The sequence below is a fragment of the Micromys minutus genome (genome assembly GCF_963924665.1).
Source record: "Micromys minutus genome assembly, chromosome: 13".
Classification (NCBI taxonomy): domain Eukaryota; kingdom Metazoa; phylum Chordata; class Mammalia; order Rodentia; family Muridae; genus Micromys; species Micromys minutus.
Window position 1 is genome coordinate 19,859,800 of NC_137982.1, and position 20,038 is coordinate 19,879,837.

Sequence of the window (20,038 nt, forward strand, 5' to 3'; positions counted from 1 at the left end):
CTAGCCAGAATAGCCAATTGCTGTTTTTCTATCATGACATGTATGCTGCCCACATGAACTCACAGCAGGTGTGATACATGTACAAGATCAAGCCAGGCAAAATGCAAGCACAGATGAAGGAAGGGCTTACACCTTCCCCACACACTGCAGTTAGAGAGCATCTAACAGCTAACAGCTGCTGGGGAGTGATTGGGTGGGTTAGGAGGAGACTGCTTTTATTTGAACAGAGTCCCCTAATACAATTCCCATGTTCCAGTGAATGCCTTACAGCCATGCAAATACAGTTTGTGGATTTAAAAAGGAATACATGAAATTCAGGAGAAAAGGTGACAGTTGGATAGGAAAGACATAGAGGGATGATAAGGAATAGATTTAATCAAAAGCAATAATATTCCTGTATGAAACAATTAAACAGTAAAATTTCAAAATCACAGAGAAATAAAAATAGTGACACAGGGCTAAAATTTTACATGTAATATAAATTATTGCTACATAAATTATGTTTAAAATACCAGTTTAAAGGTCAAATATAACTAATAATATCCAATTTAAGTTGTGATTATATAAGAAACGTCTCCAAGAACTGCTTCTTAATGCTAAAGAACTTTCATTACTTTCAGTAATTTAAAACGGCTCAGATAGAAATATTTAGCTCTAGTAACCTAAATACATTGCTGCTTAGAGGTAAGTTGTATCCACACAAGGATCTGGGCATACTTATAAGACATTTTTCACAATTAAATCATTTTAAGTAGGCAGACCCACTTTTAATCCAGATACTTGAAGGGAGAAGACTCACCATTAATCTGAGCAACACCTTCTGCTGCCATAGAAAAACTTGGAAGGAGGAAACTTTCTCTCCTCGCCTGCTTGCTCTTACTGACAAGACTATTCCTGCACTGGCATTGGAGCCTGCTTCTTCCTGGTTCCAGATACACTGAAAACCAGCGGAACCCTCCAGCCTTGTGAACTAAGAAACTACAATTGGATTCTTGGTTTTTCCATAGGCCCTGGATTACATCTACAGATTTGGTCTCACTCATAAATAAATAAATAGTAAAAATAAAACCAATCAGAACAGAGAATTTTTCATAAAAGGAAATGCCAGTGCAGACACAGGAGACACTAAGCACATAAAACTTGGAAAGACCTCTATCTTCCATTGTCATACTATAACTGAAGCAATAAATATACTGAAAAAAAAGGAAAGTATATCAAAGGAGCAAGAGAAACATGAAGTCACATACAAAGAAAGACCAATCAAGAGTAATAGAAGATTATTCAACTCAAACTGAAAGAAAAACTTAAAGTGCTATATTTCAGGGTCTGAAAGGCAACAATGACTAATCCAGAACAGTTATCTGTCTTAATTGCAAGAAAAATAAAGTTCCCCATAATAAAAATGGACTAGAGGAAGTTATTATCACTAAGATGGCACTACAGAAGTTACTTGAAGGAATCCTTCAAATAGAGAAGAGAAACAAATCTATCTGGGAGACCACATTAAAGAATATGCCACATTAGAATAATACTCAGTAAGAGACAAAAAGAAAGGAAGGAAGGAAGGAAGGAAGGAAGGAAGGAAGGAAGGAAGGAAGGAAGGAAGGAAGACTGACTACCATATCAGCAAAATTGCAAAACCAATAGATACTTTTCAATAATAACTCTGAATATCAACATTCTTGATTCCCTGATCTAAAGAAACAGAATTGGGTCAAAAAGCAGGAGTCATCTATTTCTTGCCTCAAAGAACTGCATCACACCACAAAAGTCAGAGTGAAAGGATGAAAATGTTGCTGTAAATTAAATATTAAAAATGAAATGTCTTATCTCTTTATTGGCCTCACAGTCTCATTCTGCAGACACCGCTCTAGTTTGGAGCTGAGCTCAAGAACTCTGTCACCCAGTCCGCAAGCCGCCTTATCCACACGATTCCCTTCCTTGAAAGATCACTCCATCTGCCCTGGTGCCTCTGTCCCCGGTGGAATTACCCCACTCCAGCCCCGAGTTTTCTTTCCTCTGCCACCCATCACAAACATTACTCCAAGGCGTGATAGCTCTTCATGTAAGTTTATATATTCAATTCTCAATCCACAAACCCTCTATACAATAAGATTAAATCCAACAGACAGACACAAACTGCCCTTTTATATGAGATAAAATGACCTACAAAAACCCTTAAAATATTCATATCTACCTATGTCCAATTTAGTACACCTGGGTCCAGATCACCCTTCTGGAACTCCATCTTACTTTCCCCCCAACCTCTGTTCATCTTCCATTTTCCTACCTTTTCTCTGCCTACCTTTCCACTGGCAAATCATGAATCGACTTAACAAAATCCTACATGAAAAAGCTAATCCAGGCAAATGGACCTAGGAAACACAGTTATCAGTGTTCTAATTAATATCTGGGGGCAGGGCGGGAATTCAAATCAAAATTAGCTTAGTTAGGATTTACTGTTGTGACCAGACACCATGACCAAGGCCACTCTTATATAGAACAACATTTAATTGGTTCTGGCTTATAGGTTCAGAGGTTCAGTCCATTATCACCAAGGCAGGAGCATGGCAGCATGTAGGCAGACTTGGGGCTGAAGGAGCTAAGAGTTCCACCTCTCATTCTGAAGACAACTAGCAAAAGAGTCACTTCCAGGCAGCTAGGGTGAGGGTCTCAAAGCCCACACCCACAGTGACACACCTACTCAAACAAGGCTAGACGTCCTAATAGTACCACCCAAGCATCACATTCCACTCCCTGGCATTCCTCCCCCATAGGTTTGTTCAATATATGTCTATGGGGGCCATACCTAAATGTAGCATAATAAAAAGTACATTTAGTCTAACTTCTAAAGCCCCCATAGTCTATAGGAATCTCAACAATGTAAAAAGTACAAAGTTCAATCTCTTCTAAGATTCACCCAATCTCTTTACTATAATCCCCAAAGCAAGACAGAAAAACCAGCTGGGGAAATTCCAAATTTTGTATCTCCATGCCTGAAGTCAAAGTGGTCTTCATATCTCCAACTCCTTTTTCATCTTTGTTGACTGCAACAAACTTCTTTCTCCTGTGCTGGTTCCACTCCCTGTTAGCAGCTTTCCTCAGCAGATAGCCTATGGCATCTTGAATACTGTGGGGTCTCTGAGGCAACTTCAATATTAGTTTCTTGTTTCAATGTCTGGGATCTACACATGATCTTCTAGGCTCTTCCAAAGGGCTGCATCACTTCTCCAGCTCTGCCCTTTGTAGCACTCTCTGTTCATTCAGGTTGATCTACTCCACAGCTACTGCTGTTCTTGTGATCATCCCCTGGTGCAGGGCATGTCCACTACAATGGGGTCCTCCACTACAACTAGTCTTCACAAATAGCCTCTCATAGACTGTTTTCATGGCGCCAAGCCTCAACTCCTCTGCATGACCTCTTCAGTCTTGGGCTGTCAACTATAACTGAGGTTGCACCTTCACCAGTGGCCTTCAGTGATCTCTCAGTGCCAAATCTCAGCTGTTTTCATTATGCCTTCATACCTTCAAAACCAATACTACCTGAGTGACTCTTATTACCAAGTACATACAGCTGCAGCACGAGGTACAACCTTGGCTATCTCAGGAACACTGCTTTTTTGTGCTCTCAGAAAACACTTCCCAGATTTCGCCTCAGTCATGCTGGTCTCATCTTAATCACCACTAATTTCTTAGCTCCAGCTAACCAGCATCAATTATCCCAGTAGTCTCTTTTAGACCTGACTCTAAAGCCAGAGACAAATGTTTGAAACTGCCCAGTTTTGCTTGCTGGGGCTGTAAAATGGTCCCCTTTGTTCTATTACATTATTACTTTCTGTTTTCAACTTCTTCAATGCCTAAATTTGACAGTCCTGAAATTTGCTCCGTGGATTGACCTTGAACTCAGAGATCTGCCTGGCTCTGTCTCCTGAATGGTGGGATGAAAGGTGTGTATCACCACACCTGGACTTAAGCTTATTTTTACCAACAACCAGGTCTGTCCTAGACTGGCCTTGAACTCAGAGAATTGCTTGCTTTTGCCTCCAGGGATTGTATTACTAAACCTGAACCTAAATTTAGCTGGGAGGAAAATTGCCCCAAGGTTACTACTCCCTTAATTCAATATCCTTGAACATAGAATTCAGCTCCATTTTACTTCCTGGTGCCCCTTTAATTCTCGAACCATATATTTTATAACTTTCCTTTCTCAGCTTGCTATGCTTGTTTAAAATGTTCATGAGACTTAACAAAAGAACAGACTATGATATTTCTGAAGCATTTCTGAGACTTACTTTGTCAATTTAATTAATCTGAGTCTCTTCACCTTAGCCTCAGGAAGACTCTTCAGACAAAGGCACAAAGTAGTAACATTCTTCTCCAAAATACCACAAAAACAGTCTTTATTGAAATTCTTCACTGAAACTTCCTGGGTCAGGTCCACACAATTGAAATCACTCTCAATAACAAAGCCTTCTATATTCCTAGTAGGACAACCCCATTAAGCACCATTAAAAGCATTCCACTACTTTCCAAATCCAAACTCCCAAAATGTGCATTATTCCAAACAAAAGCATGGTCAGGCCTATCACACACAGCAATGCCCCAGTCCCTGGTACCAACTTCTGAGAGTTCTCTATCTTTGAATGAAGGCAAACAGGAGACAGACACACTTCCATGCAGCAAGGATGTGGGTCTCAAAACCTATATCCACAGTGACACACCCACTCCAACAAGGCTAGACCTCCTAATAGTATCAATCCCTGGACCAAGCATATACAAGCCATCACTAATGAGAAAAGATACAGGTGGTCATTTCATACTGAATAAGGGAACAATGCATCAAAAAGATATTACTATTTTAATCATATATGCCACAAGCATGGATTTATCTCATTTTAATATACCATATGGTCCAGCTACACATTCCTGCAAATACAACCAAAGGACCCCATATTCTCTGTTAGTAACCAGAATTAGAAGGAAGGCAAAACCCTACTAAAGAAGACATAAACAATGAAGTTATAGGACAGAAAAAACTAAGCTGAGTCTGACCTGAAATCTGGCTTTCATAGTGCCAGAGGGTTATACAAGCCACTGAGGTAGAAAAGCTATCAGAGGTATCATTTATAAACAACCCCAGTATGCTACAGTAGAAATCTTACAGACAAGATATGCCCACTGGAACAATAATCACACAAAAGTTATGGTGATAAACCAACCATTTTTTTGAGTCGATAAAAGACCTGCTCAGGTCTATTATTGTAAACCTGGTCATAGGCCTTAGAGAGAAATCTTGTCTTGACAGACATTTTGTCAAGTAGCCTCCTGAAGATTTATGTGTAGAAACAAAGACTCATGTTGCCTTCAACCACAGCCAGAGAAGCTTTTTTTCTACAGTTTTCATGCTGAGAATAAGAGACTATTGACTACTCATCCCTAAATGGAGTAACTACATCAGACTTTACCCAGGCTTGGAGAACATGGCAGGAAAAAAATGTAGAAGCTACATGATTCAAAAGTTTGCTGTGAGATGCCATCTCGTGAACATGGCATGACTATTTCATTCATTAACTACCTCTAGCAACACTTACCAAGACAAGAACTGTATGAGATCAAGCCAACAAGATCAGGTGGCATTCTATCATGTAGTACTGATTGATCTAAGTAGATTACAAGATAGAGAGATAAATATATATATATATATATATATATATATATATATATATATATATATATATATATATCCTGAGTGAGATAACCCAGTCACTAAAGAACAGACATAATATGCAGTCACTGATAATGGGATACTAACCCCAGAAAGCTCTGAACACCCCAGAAACAACTCACAGACTGTGTCAAGTTCAAGAAAAAAAAAAGAATATATTTTAATTAAAATAGAACTGTATCACATCCACCTTTCCTTCCTACAGCCCCTACAGTTTCTCTCCCATCCCCTCAAACTAATATCCTCTTTTCCTATATTATTGTTACATATATACATATATGTATGTATATGTACCCACAAATACTTAATTACAACCTTAAAAAATGTATTCATATACTTCTATGCAAAAAGATGCATTTATCTTTGTTTTTTAAAATGAAGTTTTTCAATAAAAAAGTATTACCATATCCTTTAGATGTGTATGTAATTAATAGCTATAACATTAAGTACTATATTTACCTATACATCCAAACAATTATTATTAGTGTTAACACCAACTTACTCAATTCTAGTTTTTCTACTAAAAAACAGAAATGTCACATTAAAACAGTAATACTAGGTATTCAAGAACAAACCAATAGGAAATATCTAAATACTCCTATTAGTTGGATATGAACCATTTACCCAGTGAGTTCAAAGACACAAGCAACTAAATCTACAAAGGAACTGAATGAGCAGAAAAGATATATATCAGATAGCTTTAGCATAGCTCATTCAAAGCTCAAATTCTCATCAATTCTACATTCCTCCAAAACTAGAATAAGATGTTCAGCATTCTGATGGTAGTTACATGAAATGGTTTCCTAGGACAAAGGCAAATCTCTATGAGTAAGCATGTCTCTCTAAAAGGAGACTGCTGAAACCTTCCTAGCATTCCCTTTGGTTAGTCAAAGCTAATACAAAGCTAATACAATTTTCACTGGTGGAAGGCACCAGTGAAATAAAACCAAATTCACAACTGCGGCTTATTTAAAGAGAAGCAGTTACCAGAATTCCAGATTATATCGGTTGCTTATGAACTAAAATCCTTGGGGTTTACTATAAGGTAAAATATTACCAAAATATGAAAGTAATTGCTAAGATTGTTTTCTACTGAAATAAAGGTCTTTAACCAATGAGAACAAAAATAAGAAGTAAAATATGGCCAACTGCCACCTGGACCAGCAGAGCCCCAGAGAAAAAGGCCTGGTGAGAAGGGGAACAGGCAAAACAAGGGGCAGAGAGATCTCTGCCAAGCGCACACAGAAAGCGTGCCCCTGCCCTGCCTGATCCAGGGACCAGGAACCCAGCATTGGAACCTCTGTTCCCACCCGGCGGCTTTGGGGCACAGAATAGGGCTCAGACCAACCACCACCTGCACCAGCAGAGATCCAGGGACACAGGCCAGGTATGAGGGAAAGCCGAGAACATATCACTGACAAGAAGGCAAGAGGAAAGAAAAGACCATACCCCAGGGAAAACAAGAAAACCTGGCAACACTAGAACCCAGTTCATCCATCACAGCAAACAGCGGAATGCAAAACACTCCAGAAAATAAAGACTCAGACCTGAAATCCTACCTCAAGATGATGATGGAGATCCTTAAACAAGTACAGGAGGAAAAGAATAAAGAATTAGAAGCTTTTAAAGAAGAAACAAGAAAAACAATCAAGGAACAAGAAGAAAAGAGAACCAAAGAGATGAAGAAATGGAAGAAAGAATTTAAAATGGAAATGGACACAATAAAGAAAACATTAAAAGAGACAATGCTAGAAGTAGAAATCTTAAAAAAGAAATCAGGAGTTACAGATGAAAGCATTTCCAACAGACTACAAAAGATGGAAGAGAGAATCTCCAGAGCTGAAGACTAAGTAGAAAACATAGACAAAACAGCCAGAGAAGATGCAAAAACCAAAAAGCTCCTAACCCAAAATGTCCAAGAGATCCAGGACATAATGAGAAGACCAAACCTAAGGATAATAGAAATAGAAGAAGGAGAAGAAGATCAACTAAGAGACACAGTAAATATCTTCAACAAAATCATAGAAGAAAACTTCCCTACCCACAGGAATGAGATGACCACAAGCATAAAAGAAGCCTTCAGAACTCCAAATAGGTTGGACCAGAAAAGAAATACCTCCCGACACATAATAGTCAAAACACCAAGTGCCCAAAGCAAAGAAAGAATACTAAAAGCAGTAAGGGAAAAAAGTCAGGTAACATATAAAGGCAGACCAATCAGAATCACACCCGATTTCTCAACATGGACTATGAAAGCTAGAAGAGCCTGGACAGACATCATGCACACCCTAAGAGAGCACAAGTGCCAGCCCAAGATGCTATAACCAGCAAAACTATCAATCACCATAGATGGAGAGATGAAGATATTCCAAGACAAATCTAAATTTACACAATATCTGACCACAAACCCAGCACTACAACGAATTATAGGTGGAAAACCAAATACAATGAGGGGTACTACATCAGAGTAAAAATGAGAAAACTCCTAAGAAAAAAACCAAAAGAAGAAAGAGACACAGACACAATTCAACCGACAAAAGCAATAATAGCAGGAAATAGCAACCACTATTCCTTGATATCTATTAACATAAATGGACTCAACTCCCAATAAAAAGACATAGGCTATCAGACTGGATACATAAACAAAATCCAGCATCTTACTGCATACAGGAAACTCATATCAGAGACAAAGACAGATACTATCTCAGAGTAAAAGGTTGGGAAAAAAACTTCCAAGCAAACAGCCCCAAGAAACAAGCTGTAGTGGCTATTCTAATATCGAATAAATTAAATTTCCAGCCAAAAGTTATAAAAAAAGATAAGGAAGGACACTTTTTACTCATTACAGGGGAAATATGTCAGGAGGAACTCTCAATCCTTAACATATATGCTCCAAATACAAAAGCACCCACATTCATAAAAGAAACCCTATTAAAGCTCAAAAAATACACTTCACCCCTCACAATAATAGTGGGAGACTTTAATACCCCACTCTCACCAATGGACAGATCATGGAAACAGAAACTGAACGAGGAGACTGTAAAACTAACAGAGACTATGCACCAACTGGAATTCATAGATATCTACAGAACATATCATCCTAAAACAAAAGAATACACCTTCTTCTCAGCACCTCACCGCACCTTCTCGAAAACTGACCACATAATTGGACACAGAATGAGCCTCAATCGATATAAGAAGATTGAAATACTCCCATGCATCCTTTCAGATCACCATGGTCTAAGGCTGGTCTTTAATAACAACAAAGACAGCAAAAAGCCCATATACACAGGAAAACTAAACAATGCTCTATTAAACAATAGCAGGGTCAAAGAAGAAATAAAGAAATAAATTAAGGATGTTCTAGAATTCAATAAAAACGAAAACACAACATACCCAAACCTATGCGATACAATGAAAGCAGTTCTGAGAGGAAAACTCATAGCTCTGAGTGCTTCCATTAAGAAACTAGAGAGAGAGCATACACTAGCAACCTGACAGCACAACTGAAAGCTCTACAACAAAAGGAAGCAGATACACCCAAGATGAGTAGACAGCAAGAAATAATCAAAATTAGGGCAAAAATAGACCAAATAGAAACAAAAAGAACCATTGAAAGAATCGACAAAACCAAGAGCTGGTTCTTTGAGAAAATTAACAAGATTGATAAACCATTAGCCAGACTAACTGGAGGGCAAAGAGAGAATATACAAATTAACAAAATCAGAAAGGAAAGTGGAGAAATAACAACTGAAACTGAGGAAATTCAAGAAATCATCAGATCCTACTACAAAAGCCTATACTCCACATAGTTGGAAAATTTGGAAGAAATGGATGAATTCCTAGACAGATAATAGATCCTAAAGTTAAACCAGGACCAGGTAAACCATCTAAATAATCCCATAACACCTACAAAAATAGAGGCAATCATCAAAAGTCTCCCAACCAAAAAAAGCCCAGGTCCAGACAGGTTCAGTGCATAATTTTATCAGACATTTATTGCGGACATAACAGCAATACTCTCCAAACTATTCCACAAGATAGAGTCAGATGGAATACTACCTAACTCATTTATTGAGGCTACAATAACCCTCGTTCCTAAACCACACAAAGACCCTACAAGGAAAGAGAACTTCAGACCAATCTCACTTATGAACATTGATGAAAAAATACTCAACAAAATCCTTGCAAACCAAATCCAAGAACAAATCAAAACGATAATTCACCATGACAAAGTAGGCTTCATATCTGAGATGCAGGGATGGTTTAATATAAGGAAATCCATCAATGTAATCCACCATATAAGCAAACTCAAAAACCAAAATCACATGGTCTCTCACTAGATGCTGAGAAAGCATTTGACAAAATTCAACACGCCTTCATGCTAAAAGTCTTGGAAAGAACAGGAATCCAAAGGTCCATACCTAAACATAATAAAAGCAATATACAGCAAACCAACAGCCAACATCAAACTTAACAGTGAGAAACTTGAAGCAATCCCACTAAAATCAGGGACTCGACAAGGCTGCCCACTCTCCCCCTACCTATTCAACATAGTACTGGAAGTACTGGCTGGAGCAATTAGACAGCAAAAGGAGATCAAGGGGATACAAATTGGAAAGGAAGAGGTAAAAACATCACTTTTTGCAAATGACATGATAGTGTACTTAAGTGACCCCACAACTTCCACCAGAGAACTCCTACAGCTGATAAACAAGTTCAGCAAAGTGGCTGGAAATGAAATTAATTCAAACAAATGAGTAGCCTTCCTATATTCAAAGGACAACCATGTGGAGAAAGAAATTAGGGAAAAGATACCATTCACAATAGTCACAAAAACTATAAAATACTTTGGTGTGACTCTAACTAAGCAAGTGAAGGACCTGTATGACAAGAACTTCAAACGTCTAAAGAAGGAAATCAAGGAAGATCTCAGAAAATGGAAAGATCTCCCATGCTCATGGATTGGAAGGATCAACATTCTAAAAATGGCCATGTTACCAATAGCAATCTACAGATTCAATGCAATCCCCATCAAAATTCTAACCCAGTTCTTCACTGAGTTGGAAAGAGCAATGTGCAATTTCATCTGAAAAAACAAAAGACCTAGAATAGCGAAATCCATCCTCAACAACAAGAAAACATCTGCGGGAATCACTATCCCTGACCTCAAGCTATATTACAAGGCAACTGTGCTGAAACTGCATGGTACTGGTACAGAAATAGGAACGTGGATCAATGGAATAGAATAGAAGACCCAGAAATGAGCCCCCACGTATATGGTCACCTGATTTTTGACAAAGGAGCTGTAAACATGCACTCCAACTGGCACTCAGCATGCAAAAGAATGAAAATAGACCCTTTCTTATCTCCTTGTAAGTATAAGTGGATCAAAGATCTCCACATTAAACCAGATACACTGAAACTATTAGATGAGAAAGCAGGGAAAACCTTAGAACACATAGGCACAGGAAAAAATTTTCTGAACAAAACACCAATGGCTCTAGCTCTGAGGTCAAAGATTAACAAATGGGACTTAATGAGATTGCAAAGTTTTTGTAAGGCTAAGGACATCGTCAAGAAATCAAAACGGCAGCCAACAGAATGGGAAAAGATCTTTACCAACTCCACATCAGATAGAGGCCTAATATCCAAGGTATACAAATAACTCAAAAAGCTAGACACCAGAGAATCAAACAACCCTATGAAAAAATGGGGTACAGAGCTAAACAAAACGTTCTCAATTGAGGAATATCGAATGGCTGAGAAACATCTAAGGAAGTGCTCAACATCCTTAGCCATCAGGGAAATGCAAATCAAAACAACCCTGAGATTCCACCTTACACCAGTCAGATTGGCCAAGATCTAAAACTCAGATGACAGCAGATGCTGGCGAGGCTGTAGAGAAAGAGGAACACTTCTCCACTGTTGGTGGGGTTGTGAACTGATACAGCCACTCTGGAAATCAGTCTGGCGATTCCTCAGAAAATTGGACATAGTACTACCTGAAGACCCAGCTATTCCACTTCTGTGCATATACCCCAGAGACACTCCAATATACAACAAAGACACATGCACCACAATGTTCATAGCAGCTCTATTTATAATAGCCAGAAGCTGGAAGGAACCCAGATGTCCTTCAGTAGATGAAGGGATACAAAAATTGTGGTACATTTACACAATGGAGTACTACTCAGCTATCAGAAACAATGACTTAACCAAATTCTTAAGAAAATGGTTGCATCTAGAGAATATCATCCTGAGTGAGATAACCCAGGTACAAAAGAACAGACATAATATGCAGTCACTGATAATGGGATACTAACCCCAGAAAGCTCAGCCTACCCCAGAAACAACTCACAGACTGTGTGAAGTTCAAGAAAAAAAAAAAAAAAAAAACATTATACTCAATCCTTACACACCAAGAATACTTTGACTAATTCTGGGTTACATCCTGTTTTACATGTACTTTTTGCTCATTCTAACTACTAAAACCTTAATGCAGAATATGAAACCTTAAAAAAAAAAAAAGCCAAGCACTGACAAAAATGTATTCGTATACATTTATGCAAAAATGCTTAAAATTGGTTCTTTTATCTGTTTTTTAAAAATAAAGTTAAAAAAACAAAAAAATTAATAGCCACTTTTCCATATGTAAATGTTACATATATACATATATATATATATATGTATATGTACCTACAAATACTTAATTACAACCTTAAAAAATGTATTAGTATACTTTTATGCAAAAATGCTTAAAATTTGTATATTTATCTTTGTTTTTTAAAATAAAGTTTTTCAAGAAAAAAAAGAATAAAAAAAAGAAGTATAATATGATTCAAAGCTCTTTCTGACTTGACTCAGAATGAGCTGGTCCTTTCTTGGATATAATAAATAAATAATAATCGAAATTTATACTCATATACTTTCAGTCATGTGGACTACTTTTAATAAATGTCAGATTCCTTCATGGAGCCTGTGTCATCTATACCCATTATAAAATCTTTTCTTGGAAAGCAAAGGGAATCCTAATCTACAGAGGGAGCGCTAGGGCAGACAGAGCTATAGAGAGAGATCCTGTCCCTGGAACGGGCAAAAAGAAAAAGAAAAAAGACAACCCTCAGACAGCACAGAAACACACACACACACATGATTTCCTTCCTTTTCTTAATTGGAGTCTTTGATTCCCAATACTTACAAAAGCATTTTAAAACTATGGAATAGGTCACTCCTATATGTAACAAATAAATAATAGGTGACTATGGAAAAAAAGAGGAAAGGAAGGAGAGAAGAGGAAAAGGAGAAAAAAATCAAGTACTTCAAAGTATAAACTATTTTTCAATTCCATGGACATTTTAGAAGCAGGCTTAGAATAGTGTATATTAATATACACAGTATAGTTTCAAAGTAAAGAAGATTTACAGATGTACATTATTAAATATTTTTTCCAGTTTCAAAACTAACCAAACAAAAAATACCAACAAATATTTTGTATACTACTTTCTAGTAAAGCTGTATCATTGTAATAGTTCATCTATGTCTTAAAGTACACTTAATAATCTCTATTTGTAAATATTCTCCAAAACACACATACATATATTCCTCTTAAACAAATTTTAAGAAAGTATGTTTCCAGCTGGAGAGATGGCTCAGTGATTAAGAGCACTCACTGCTCTTCCAGAGGTCCTGAGTTCAATTCCCAGCAACCTCATGGTGGCTCACAACCATCTGTAATGGGATCTAATGCCCTCTTCTGTGTATCTGAAAACAGCTACAGTGTACTTATATATAATAAATCTAAAAAGAAAAAAAAAGCATCATTCTTGGAATAATTGTTATGGTAGAGTACTTTAAAAAATCCGTTAATTTCAATTATCAACAACTCCATAGATGAATTATACTTTCTCTGCCTTTTTTAATTCAAAAACATTTCCCTGTGGCCATTCAAAGGAAAATTACACATTCAAAACAACATTTAAGTTCCTCCTAGTTACCCTTTCAGTGCTTGAGGGTAAATAATAAGGTGTTAAAAAAAAAAAAAAAAAGCACAGGCTTTCTTTTCTTTGAACCACCCCCCCCCCCCAATTTGGTAAAATTTCAAGTTCAAATCTCTGAAGCCAAAAAGCAGTGGGTAATATCTAATGTTCTCTAACAGTAGCATACTTTTTGGGGATGGAAAGGAGCGTCAGGGAAATGTGCTTACTCCAATTTATAAAGAACCAGCATATGAATAAGCAGTATCTTATTCTAATCCTCTAAAATAAAATTATAGAAACATAGTCAGTTGCAAAGAGAGGAAGTAAAAGAAAAATGAAACGTTTGAACTAGGACTAACGGCTAAATGGTTAAATTACTAAAAGTTAACTAGCTCTACATTCCCAGGAGAATGAGGTACACAAACGTAGATAGAATATTCTATTCCTTAGCACTGTTCATAGGACTAGGCTTCCCCTGAAAGATTGAAACTACAGAACAGAAAAAAAGATCATAATCACAGTATAATAATCTGAGTGCTATCTTTTAATACAGGTATTCATAGAGAGTCCATAAATATGCACATTTGAAAAGAATAATAAAAAAACAGCATGCACCTATGCTTGGAAGAATCATCTCAACTTCAACTTCAGCAGCTGTTTTGTTCATTTAAAAAAAATAACAGTTCTACATTTCTCACATGATATAAAATTCCTCCTCATGAATCTACTTTTATTTAGTTATTTTTGTTGTTGTCGTAGTAGTTGTTGTTGCTGCACTAAAAATTGAGTTTACAATAAACTGAACAGACAGCATACAAAAGGCTTTTACAACTATACCATATGGTCCAGGGAAAGGAACAATCTGGACAACCTCCATTTCAATCTGCAAGCCTGTCCACCTCTATCACACATTATCCCACTTCTAAAAATTAAGATGGAAATGCAAAAGTGAAAATACTATATGTTTAGCATTACCATACATGCACACTTTGGAAATTCTGCTGATAAAACATAATAAGCATCTGCTTTAATTTGTAGCTTGAGATTTGGAATACAACAGCCAACCCAGGCACACAAACCTAGACCACTATTCAAAAGAAACAGAATTTCAGCAGGGTATGTGTGGGTATTCAACTTACGCTTTGTAAATTTAAAATTGGGGAAAAAAAGAAAACCCACACTTTTACAGAGGCACATTGGCAAGAGCTGATATAACAGATGACATATTCTTGGAAATCAAATAAAAGCAATAGTGAAATACCCATTGTTGTCTGGTGAAGGCCTAATCACATGGACACAGCTGAAACCAATGGAGATTATTCATTAATAAAAGTGGATTGTAGTCACCACTTTTTGATGCATTTAAATTGCTGTTGTAGCCAATTCTAAGAATTTCTTTGTGTGCTGTTGGTAAGATTGTTTTGAAATGTGAGAAGATTTAGGACAAGGATTAAAAATAAAGGTTCTGACACTGAAAATATGAGAGTTGCTCAAAAGTCAAAATGTCACCTTGCCTGGCATATACTAGCATCAGTTCAAAAGATGCAGCGTAATCCAGAAAAGGGGAAACTCATATGGAACGACAGAGCAAAAGTGAGCATGTGAGATGTCACAAAAAATATGAAATATTTGTGAAAGTACTATAGAAAATTAGGCACAGAAGAAATTCAAATATATCAAAACTTAAAGAGGAATCTAAAAATAGTCTTTTGAGAAATATTTCCCACTGAACTATGACACTGACCTATAAACACCCTGTGTGCTTAAAGAAGACACAGAATTTAGAAATCGTGATTTAGTGTTCTAGTTACTTAACAACTAACAGTTTATTCAACCATCTACTCAAAGGAGCTGTATTTATAGTTATATTGCTTTTCAAATGTAATAAATCACTAGGTATAATCAAAAATTTATTACAGGGCATATTAAAACTCAGAGTTAAAAAGCAACAGTATCATCTCATTTTTGTTACCTAACAAATTTGCCATGTTTCCACAAATGAGAGTGCGGTGATGGTACTAAGTTACACGTAAGCACTACACATAAAAGCAATTTGAATATTTGTTTGTTTTGCTAAAGTAATGAGGCAATGTGTTGCTGAGTCTGTCTGAATGAGAAAAAATAACAGGTGAGTCTATTTGATGCATTATTCTAATCTACCTGTTTACCCAAACTCTTGCAATGAATTTTAAATACTTCCTAAATAAAAAATACATATCAGAAAAAAAATAACTACCAGATATCACAATCACCTTAATGCATCCATTACAGATGTAATTTCCTGGATATACCACATTTAAAAATACTTATTAATAACTCTAGTACAAATCATCAATTACTTTTTCAGTCATATATGTTATATTGTTACAAAAAGTCATGATTTTTTCTCTCAATGTAAATAATATTTTGAATAAAAATTGGCCAAAATAATATCAACCTCAGCTCCAAAAACATATTGTCTTTATATTTATATTGATTATAAAACACTAATATTTACAATGTAACTTGAAAACATATCATTTTCATAAATATAAAAGAAAACAAATTTATATTTTGAGGAAATTTTACAAGATTTCACAAAATTCTTAGTCAAAGTAAAAAGACCCTCCTCAAACCAACTCCATTTAAAAACTCATAGTGCTATATTTTCAGACTTCTAACAGTAAGCTATCAACTGCAATTTAATGAGAATTGAGAAATGTTGTTAAAGCAATTCTGTTATTCGTTGTATCACAATTTGAAAGAAATTAAGAATACATCCTGTCGGCCCCGGCAGCCATCTTCCAGTTAACTCGCCAACATGACAAACACAAAAGGAAAGAGGAGAGGCACTCGCTATATGTTCTCTAGGCCTTTTAGGAAACATGGAGTTGTTCCTTTGGCTACATACATGCGAATCTACAAGAAGGGTGATATTGTAGACATCAAGGGAATGGGCACTGTTCAAAAAGGAATGCCCCATAAGTGTTATCATGGAAAAACTGGAAGACTCTACAATGTCACCCAGCATGCTGTGGGCATCATTGTAAACAAGCAAGTTAAGGGCAAGATTCTGGCTAAGAGGATCAATGTGCGGATTGAGCATATCAAGCACTCAAAGAGCAGAGACAGCTTCCTGAAGCGGGTGAAGGAGAACGATCAGAAGAAAAAGGAAGCCAAGGAGAAGGGCACCTGGGTTCAGCTGAAGCGCCAGCCTGCACCACCCAGAGAAGCCCACTTTGTGAGGACTAATGGAAAAGAGCCTGAGCTGCTGGAGCCCATTCCCTATGAATTCATGGCCTAATGTACAAAGAGAAATAAAGGACCCGGACTACAAAGTGTTTTCTTCTTTAAAAAAAAAAAAAGAATACATCCTATAATTTCATGGAATTTCATTTCTATATCTATGAACTTATCAAATATTCTAAATTGAGGAGTTTCAAGAAGATTTTAACTGACCCCGAATAATAGATAAAAACAGAAAACAGTTACAAGACTTCTGGGCTAAATGAGTCATATTATGGCCACTCCATGAAACGAGACATGCCTGGCACTGTTAAAAGGAACAAAAACCTACAGCTGGATAGGTCATAATTCTAGAAGGGACGTGATAAATTTTCCTCTACTAAATGGACACAGTATTAAAACAATTACCAAAGCATCTCAGTCCTCACCAGAGAGGCTTCTTTTTTTTTTTTTAATTGAACAAGTTTATTTTAAAAAACAAAGATAAATGTACAGACTTTAAGCATTTTTAATTGAACAACTTTATTTTAAAAAACAAAGACAAATGTACAGATTTTAAGCATTTTTGCATGAAAGTATACGAATACATTTTTGTCAGTACTTGGTTTTTTTAAAGGTTTGATAGTATGCATTAAAATCTTACTAGTTACAATGAGCATAAAGTACATATAAGATGTAACCCGGAATTAGTCAAAGTTTTCTTGGTGTGTAAAGATTAAGCATAATGGTTTTTCATTTTCATTTTTTTTCTTAAACTTCATATAGCCTGTGAGTTGTTTCTGGGGTGTTCAGAGCTTTCTGGGGTTAGTATCCCATTATCAGTGACTACATATTACGTCTGTTCTTTTGTGACTGGGTTATCTCACTCAGGATGATATTCTCAAGATGCATCCATTTTCTTAAGAATTTCATAAAATCATTGTTTCTGATAGCTGAGTAGTATTATATTACTCCATTGTGTAAATGTACCACAATTTTTGTATCCATTCATCTACTGAAGGACATCTGGGTTCTTTTCAGCTTCTGACTATTATAAATAGGGCGGCTATGAACATTGTGGTGCATGTGTCTTTGTTGTATGTTGGAGCTTCTCTGGGGTATATGCCCAGAAATGGAATAACTGGGTCTTCAGGTAGTACTATGTCCAATTTTCTGAGGAATCGCCAGACTGATTTCCAGAGTGGCTGTACCAGTTTACAACCCACAAACAGTGGAGGAGTGTTCCTCTTTCTCTGCATCCTCACTATCATCTGCTGTCATCTGAATTTTTGATCTTAGCCATTCTGACTGGTGTGAGGTAGAATCTCAGTGTTGTTTTGATTTGCATTTCCCTGATGGCTAGTGATGTCTAGCACTTCCTTAGATGCTTCTCAGCCATCCAATATTCGAGAGGCTTCTTCTTTTGCCCTGACTTCAGTAATATTGATTAACAAGAAACCATCAGTTGATCAGCATACAGAGAATAAGAGACCATAAGCACACAGCTCTAAATGAGACAGACATATCTTCCTCTGGTGTCCAAGGGTCAGGGATCAGAAGAGGGGACAGAAAGATTTTAAGAGACAAAAGCAGTAAATAATAAATATACAAGAAGCAGTGCTCTCAAGATACAACAGAGTAGTTATAAGTCTGAACTCACACTGTGTAGCATATACAAAACTTGCCCAAGTGTAGTGCAAAGTCAATTGTAAACAAAAGCTCCATAAAAGCTAACAAAGGTAAATTCAATATAGTTCCTCTAAGAAACAATGCGATTTGCTCAATATAAAAATTGTACAGAGACTGACACTACTATTTCCCTCTCCTCCCCCCCCCCCCGTACACACACACACACACACACATTCGCACACACAAACACACAGCCACTTGTTACACAATGGTGGTCTGCAAGAAAAAAAACAATGATAAGTAGGAGAGATAAAGTCTGCTTTCCTTACTCCAGTGCTCTTGTGAGGGTAAGCCCTCTGCATCACAAAAAACTGAAAACATGCTAGATTTTGAGCCTGTATCTCTGCCAAGCTGCTTGTTAATTCTTGCTAGACTCCCTCATTTATCAGCGTAGGACTGTCACTTTGATGCACATAAAGGAGAGAGGAATGTGGCACAGGGAGGTTGTTGGTTTGTTTGGAGGGGAGTGTCCCTTTAAAGTCAGGTTAACATTTTACTTTTCTTTGATAGGTATTGAAAAGCTCTGAGAAACAAGAGGCACACTACAGGATGTATCAGCTGCCTTATGAAATTAAAGACAAGTGCAACACTAGTTTAGAAGACATAAGCGAAGGTAGTATTTTTTAGCTTAAACTTTATAAATGTTCTAAGACATTTAACTGTCTAAAGAATAGAGACCAAGAAACACATTATTAATCATCACATTGTCATATGTAAAATCCTATATATGTAGACAGTAAAATATAGAAAACTGGCATCAGCATTTTTAGGTCACTAAACAGAATGAATTGTTTCAGCTGCTAGCCTAACCTTGATCTCTCCAGAATTAAATAATCTGGCAAAAATGTTATATTAGAATTTGTTATATTAGAATATTTATGCCTTCCCAAGAGAAAAAAAACACGTGATTTTTAAAATATGCTTCAAGAATTAAGCCACAAATCATCCAGAAATCTGTCCCACAAACAGGAAAACCTTCTCTGCTATCCTATTCAGATCTTTCCTAGCAGCAAAACTAATACAAATGTGTGCACTGTTTCAACCTTCAACTAATATTACTATTTGAATTGGTGACTAAAATCACCAATATGCCATTATCTCCTAGAATATGACCTTTCTTCTCTAATGTACAAGATAAGTAGAGAAGGAGTCCATTTCCTACATACCAATTGAAAAGAAGGAATGAACTGTGACAAGCCCAGATCCCATGCTGGCACACTTTACACTAAGCTCAGCATCATCTAGAAGCAGTCTGCTTGCCCCTGCCATCAGGGCAGGGAAAGTTGTATAACTAACACGGCGTTGATAAATAGTACCAAAGGTCTCATAGCTGCTTCCACCTGCATATCTCCATCGGATCAGTTGTTAAACAAGACCAGTAGCTGTCACAGAAATAGCAAGAACTAAAAGCAGTTACCTCAAATGTCACACATGGAGGCAT

At 36.8% G+C, this 20,038-nt stretch overlaps 2 protein-coding genes across 5 annotated transcripts in view; one reads left to right on the top strand and one right to left on the bottom strand.

Moving 5' to 3' along the window:
- The window catches only part of GTDC1 (glycosyltransferase like domain containing 1), a 335,697-nt gene that overhangs the window by 237,357 nt on the left and 78,302 nt on the right, over window positions 1–20,038 (bottom strand). The window lies entirely within an intron of this gene.
- LOC308429380 (large ribosomal subunit protein eL21-like) lies at window positions 16,505–17,034 on the top strand (the record flags this gene model as incomplete). Its single annotated transcript, XM_080928174.1, has 1 exon — window positions 16,505–17,034. The coding sequence occupies one exon, from the start codon at window positions 16,505–16,507 to the stop codon at window positions 16,985–16,987; it is 483 nt and encodes a 160-aa protein (XP_080784300.1). The 3' UTR covers window positions 16,988–17,034.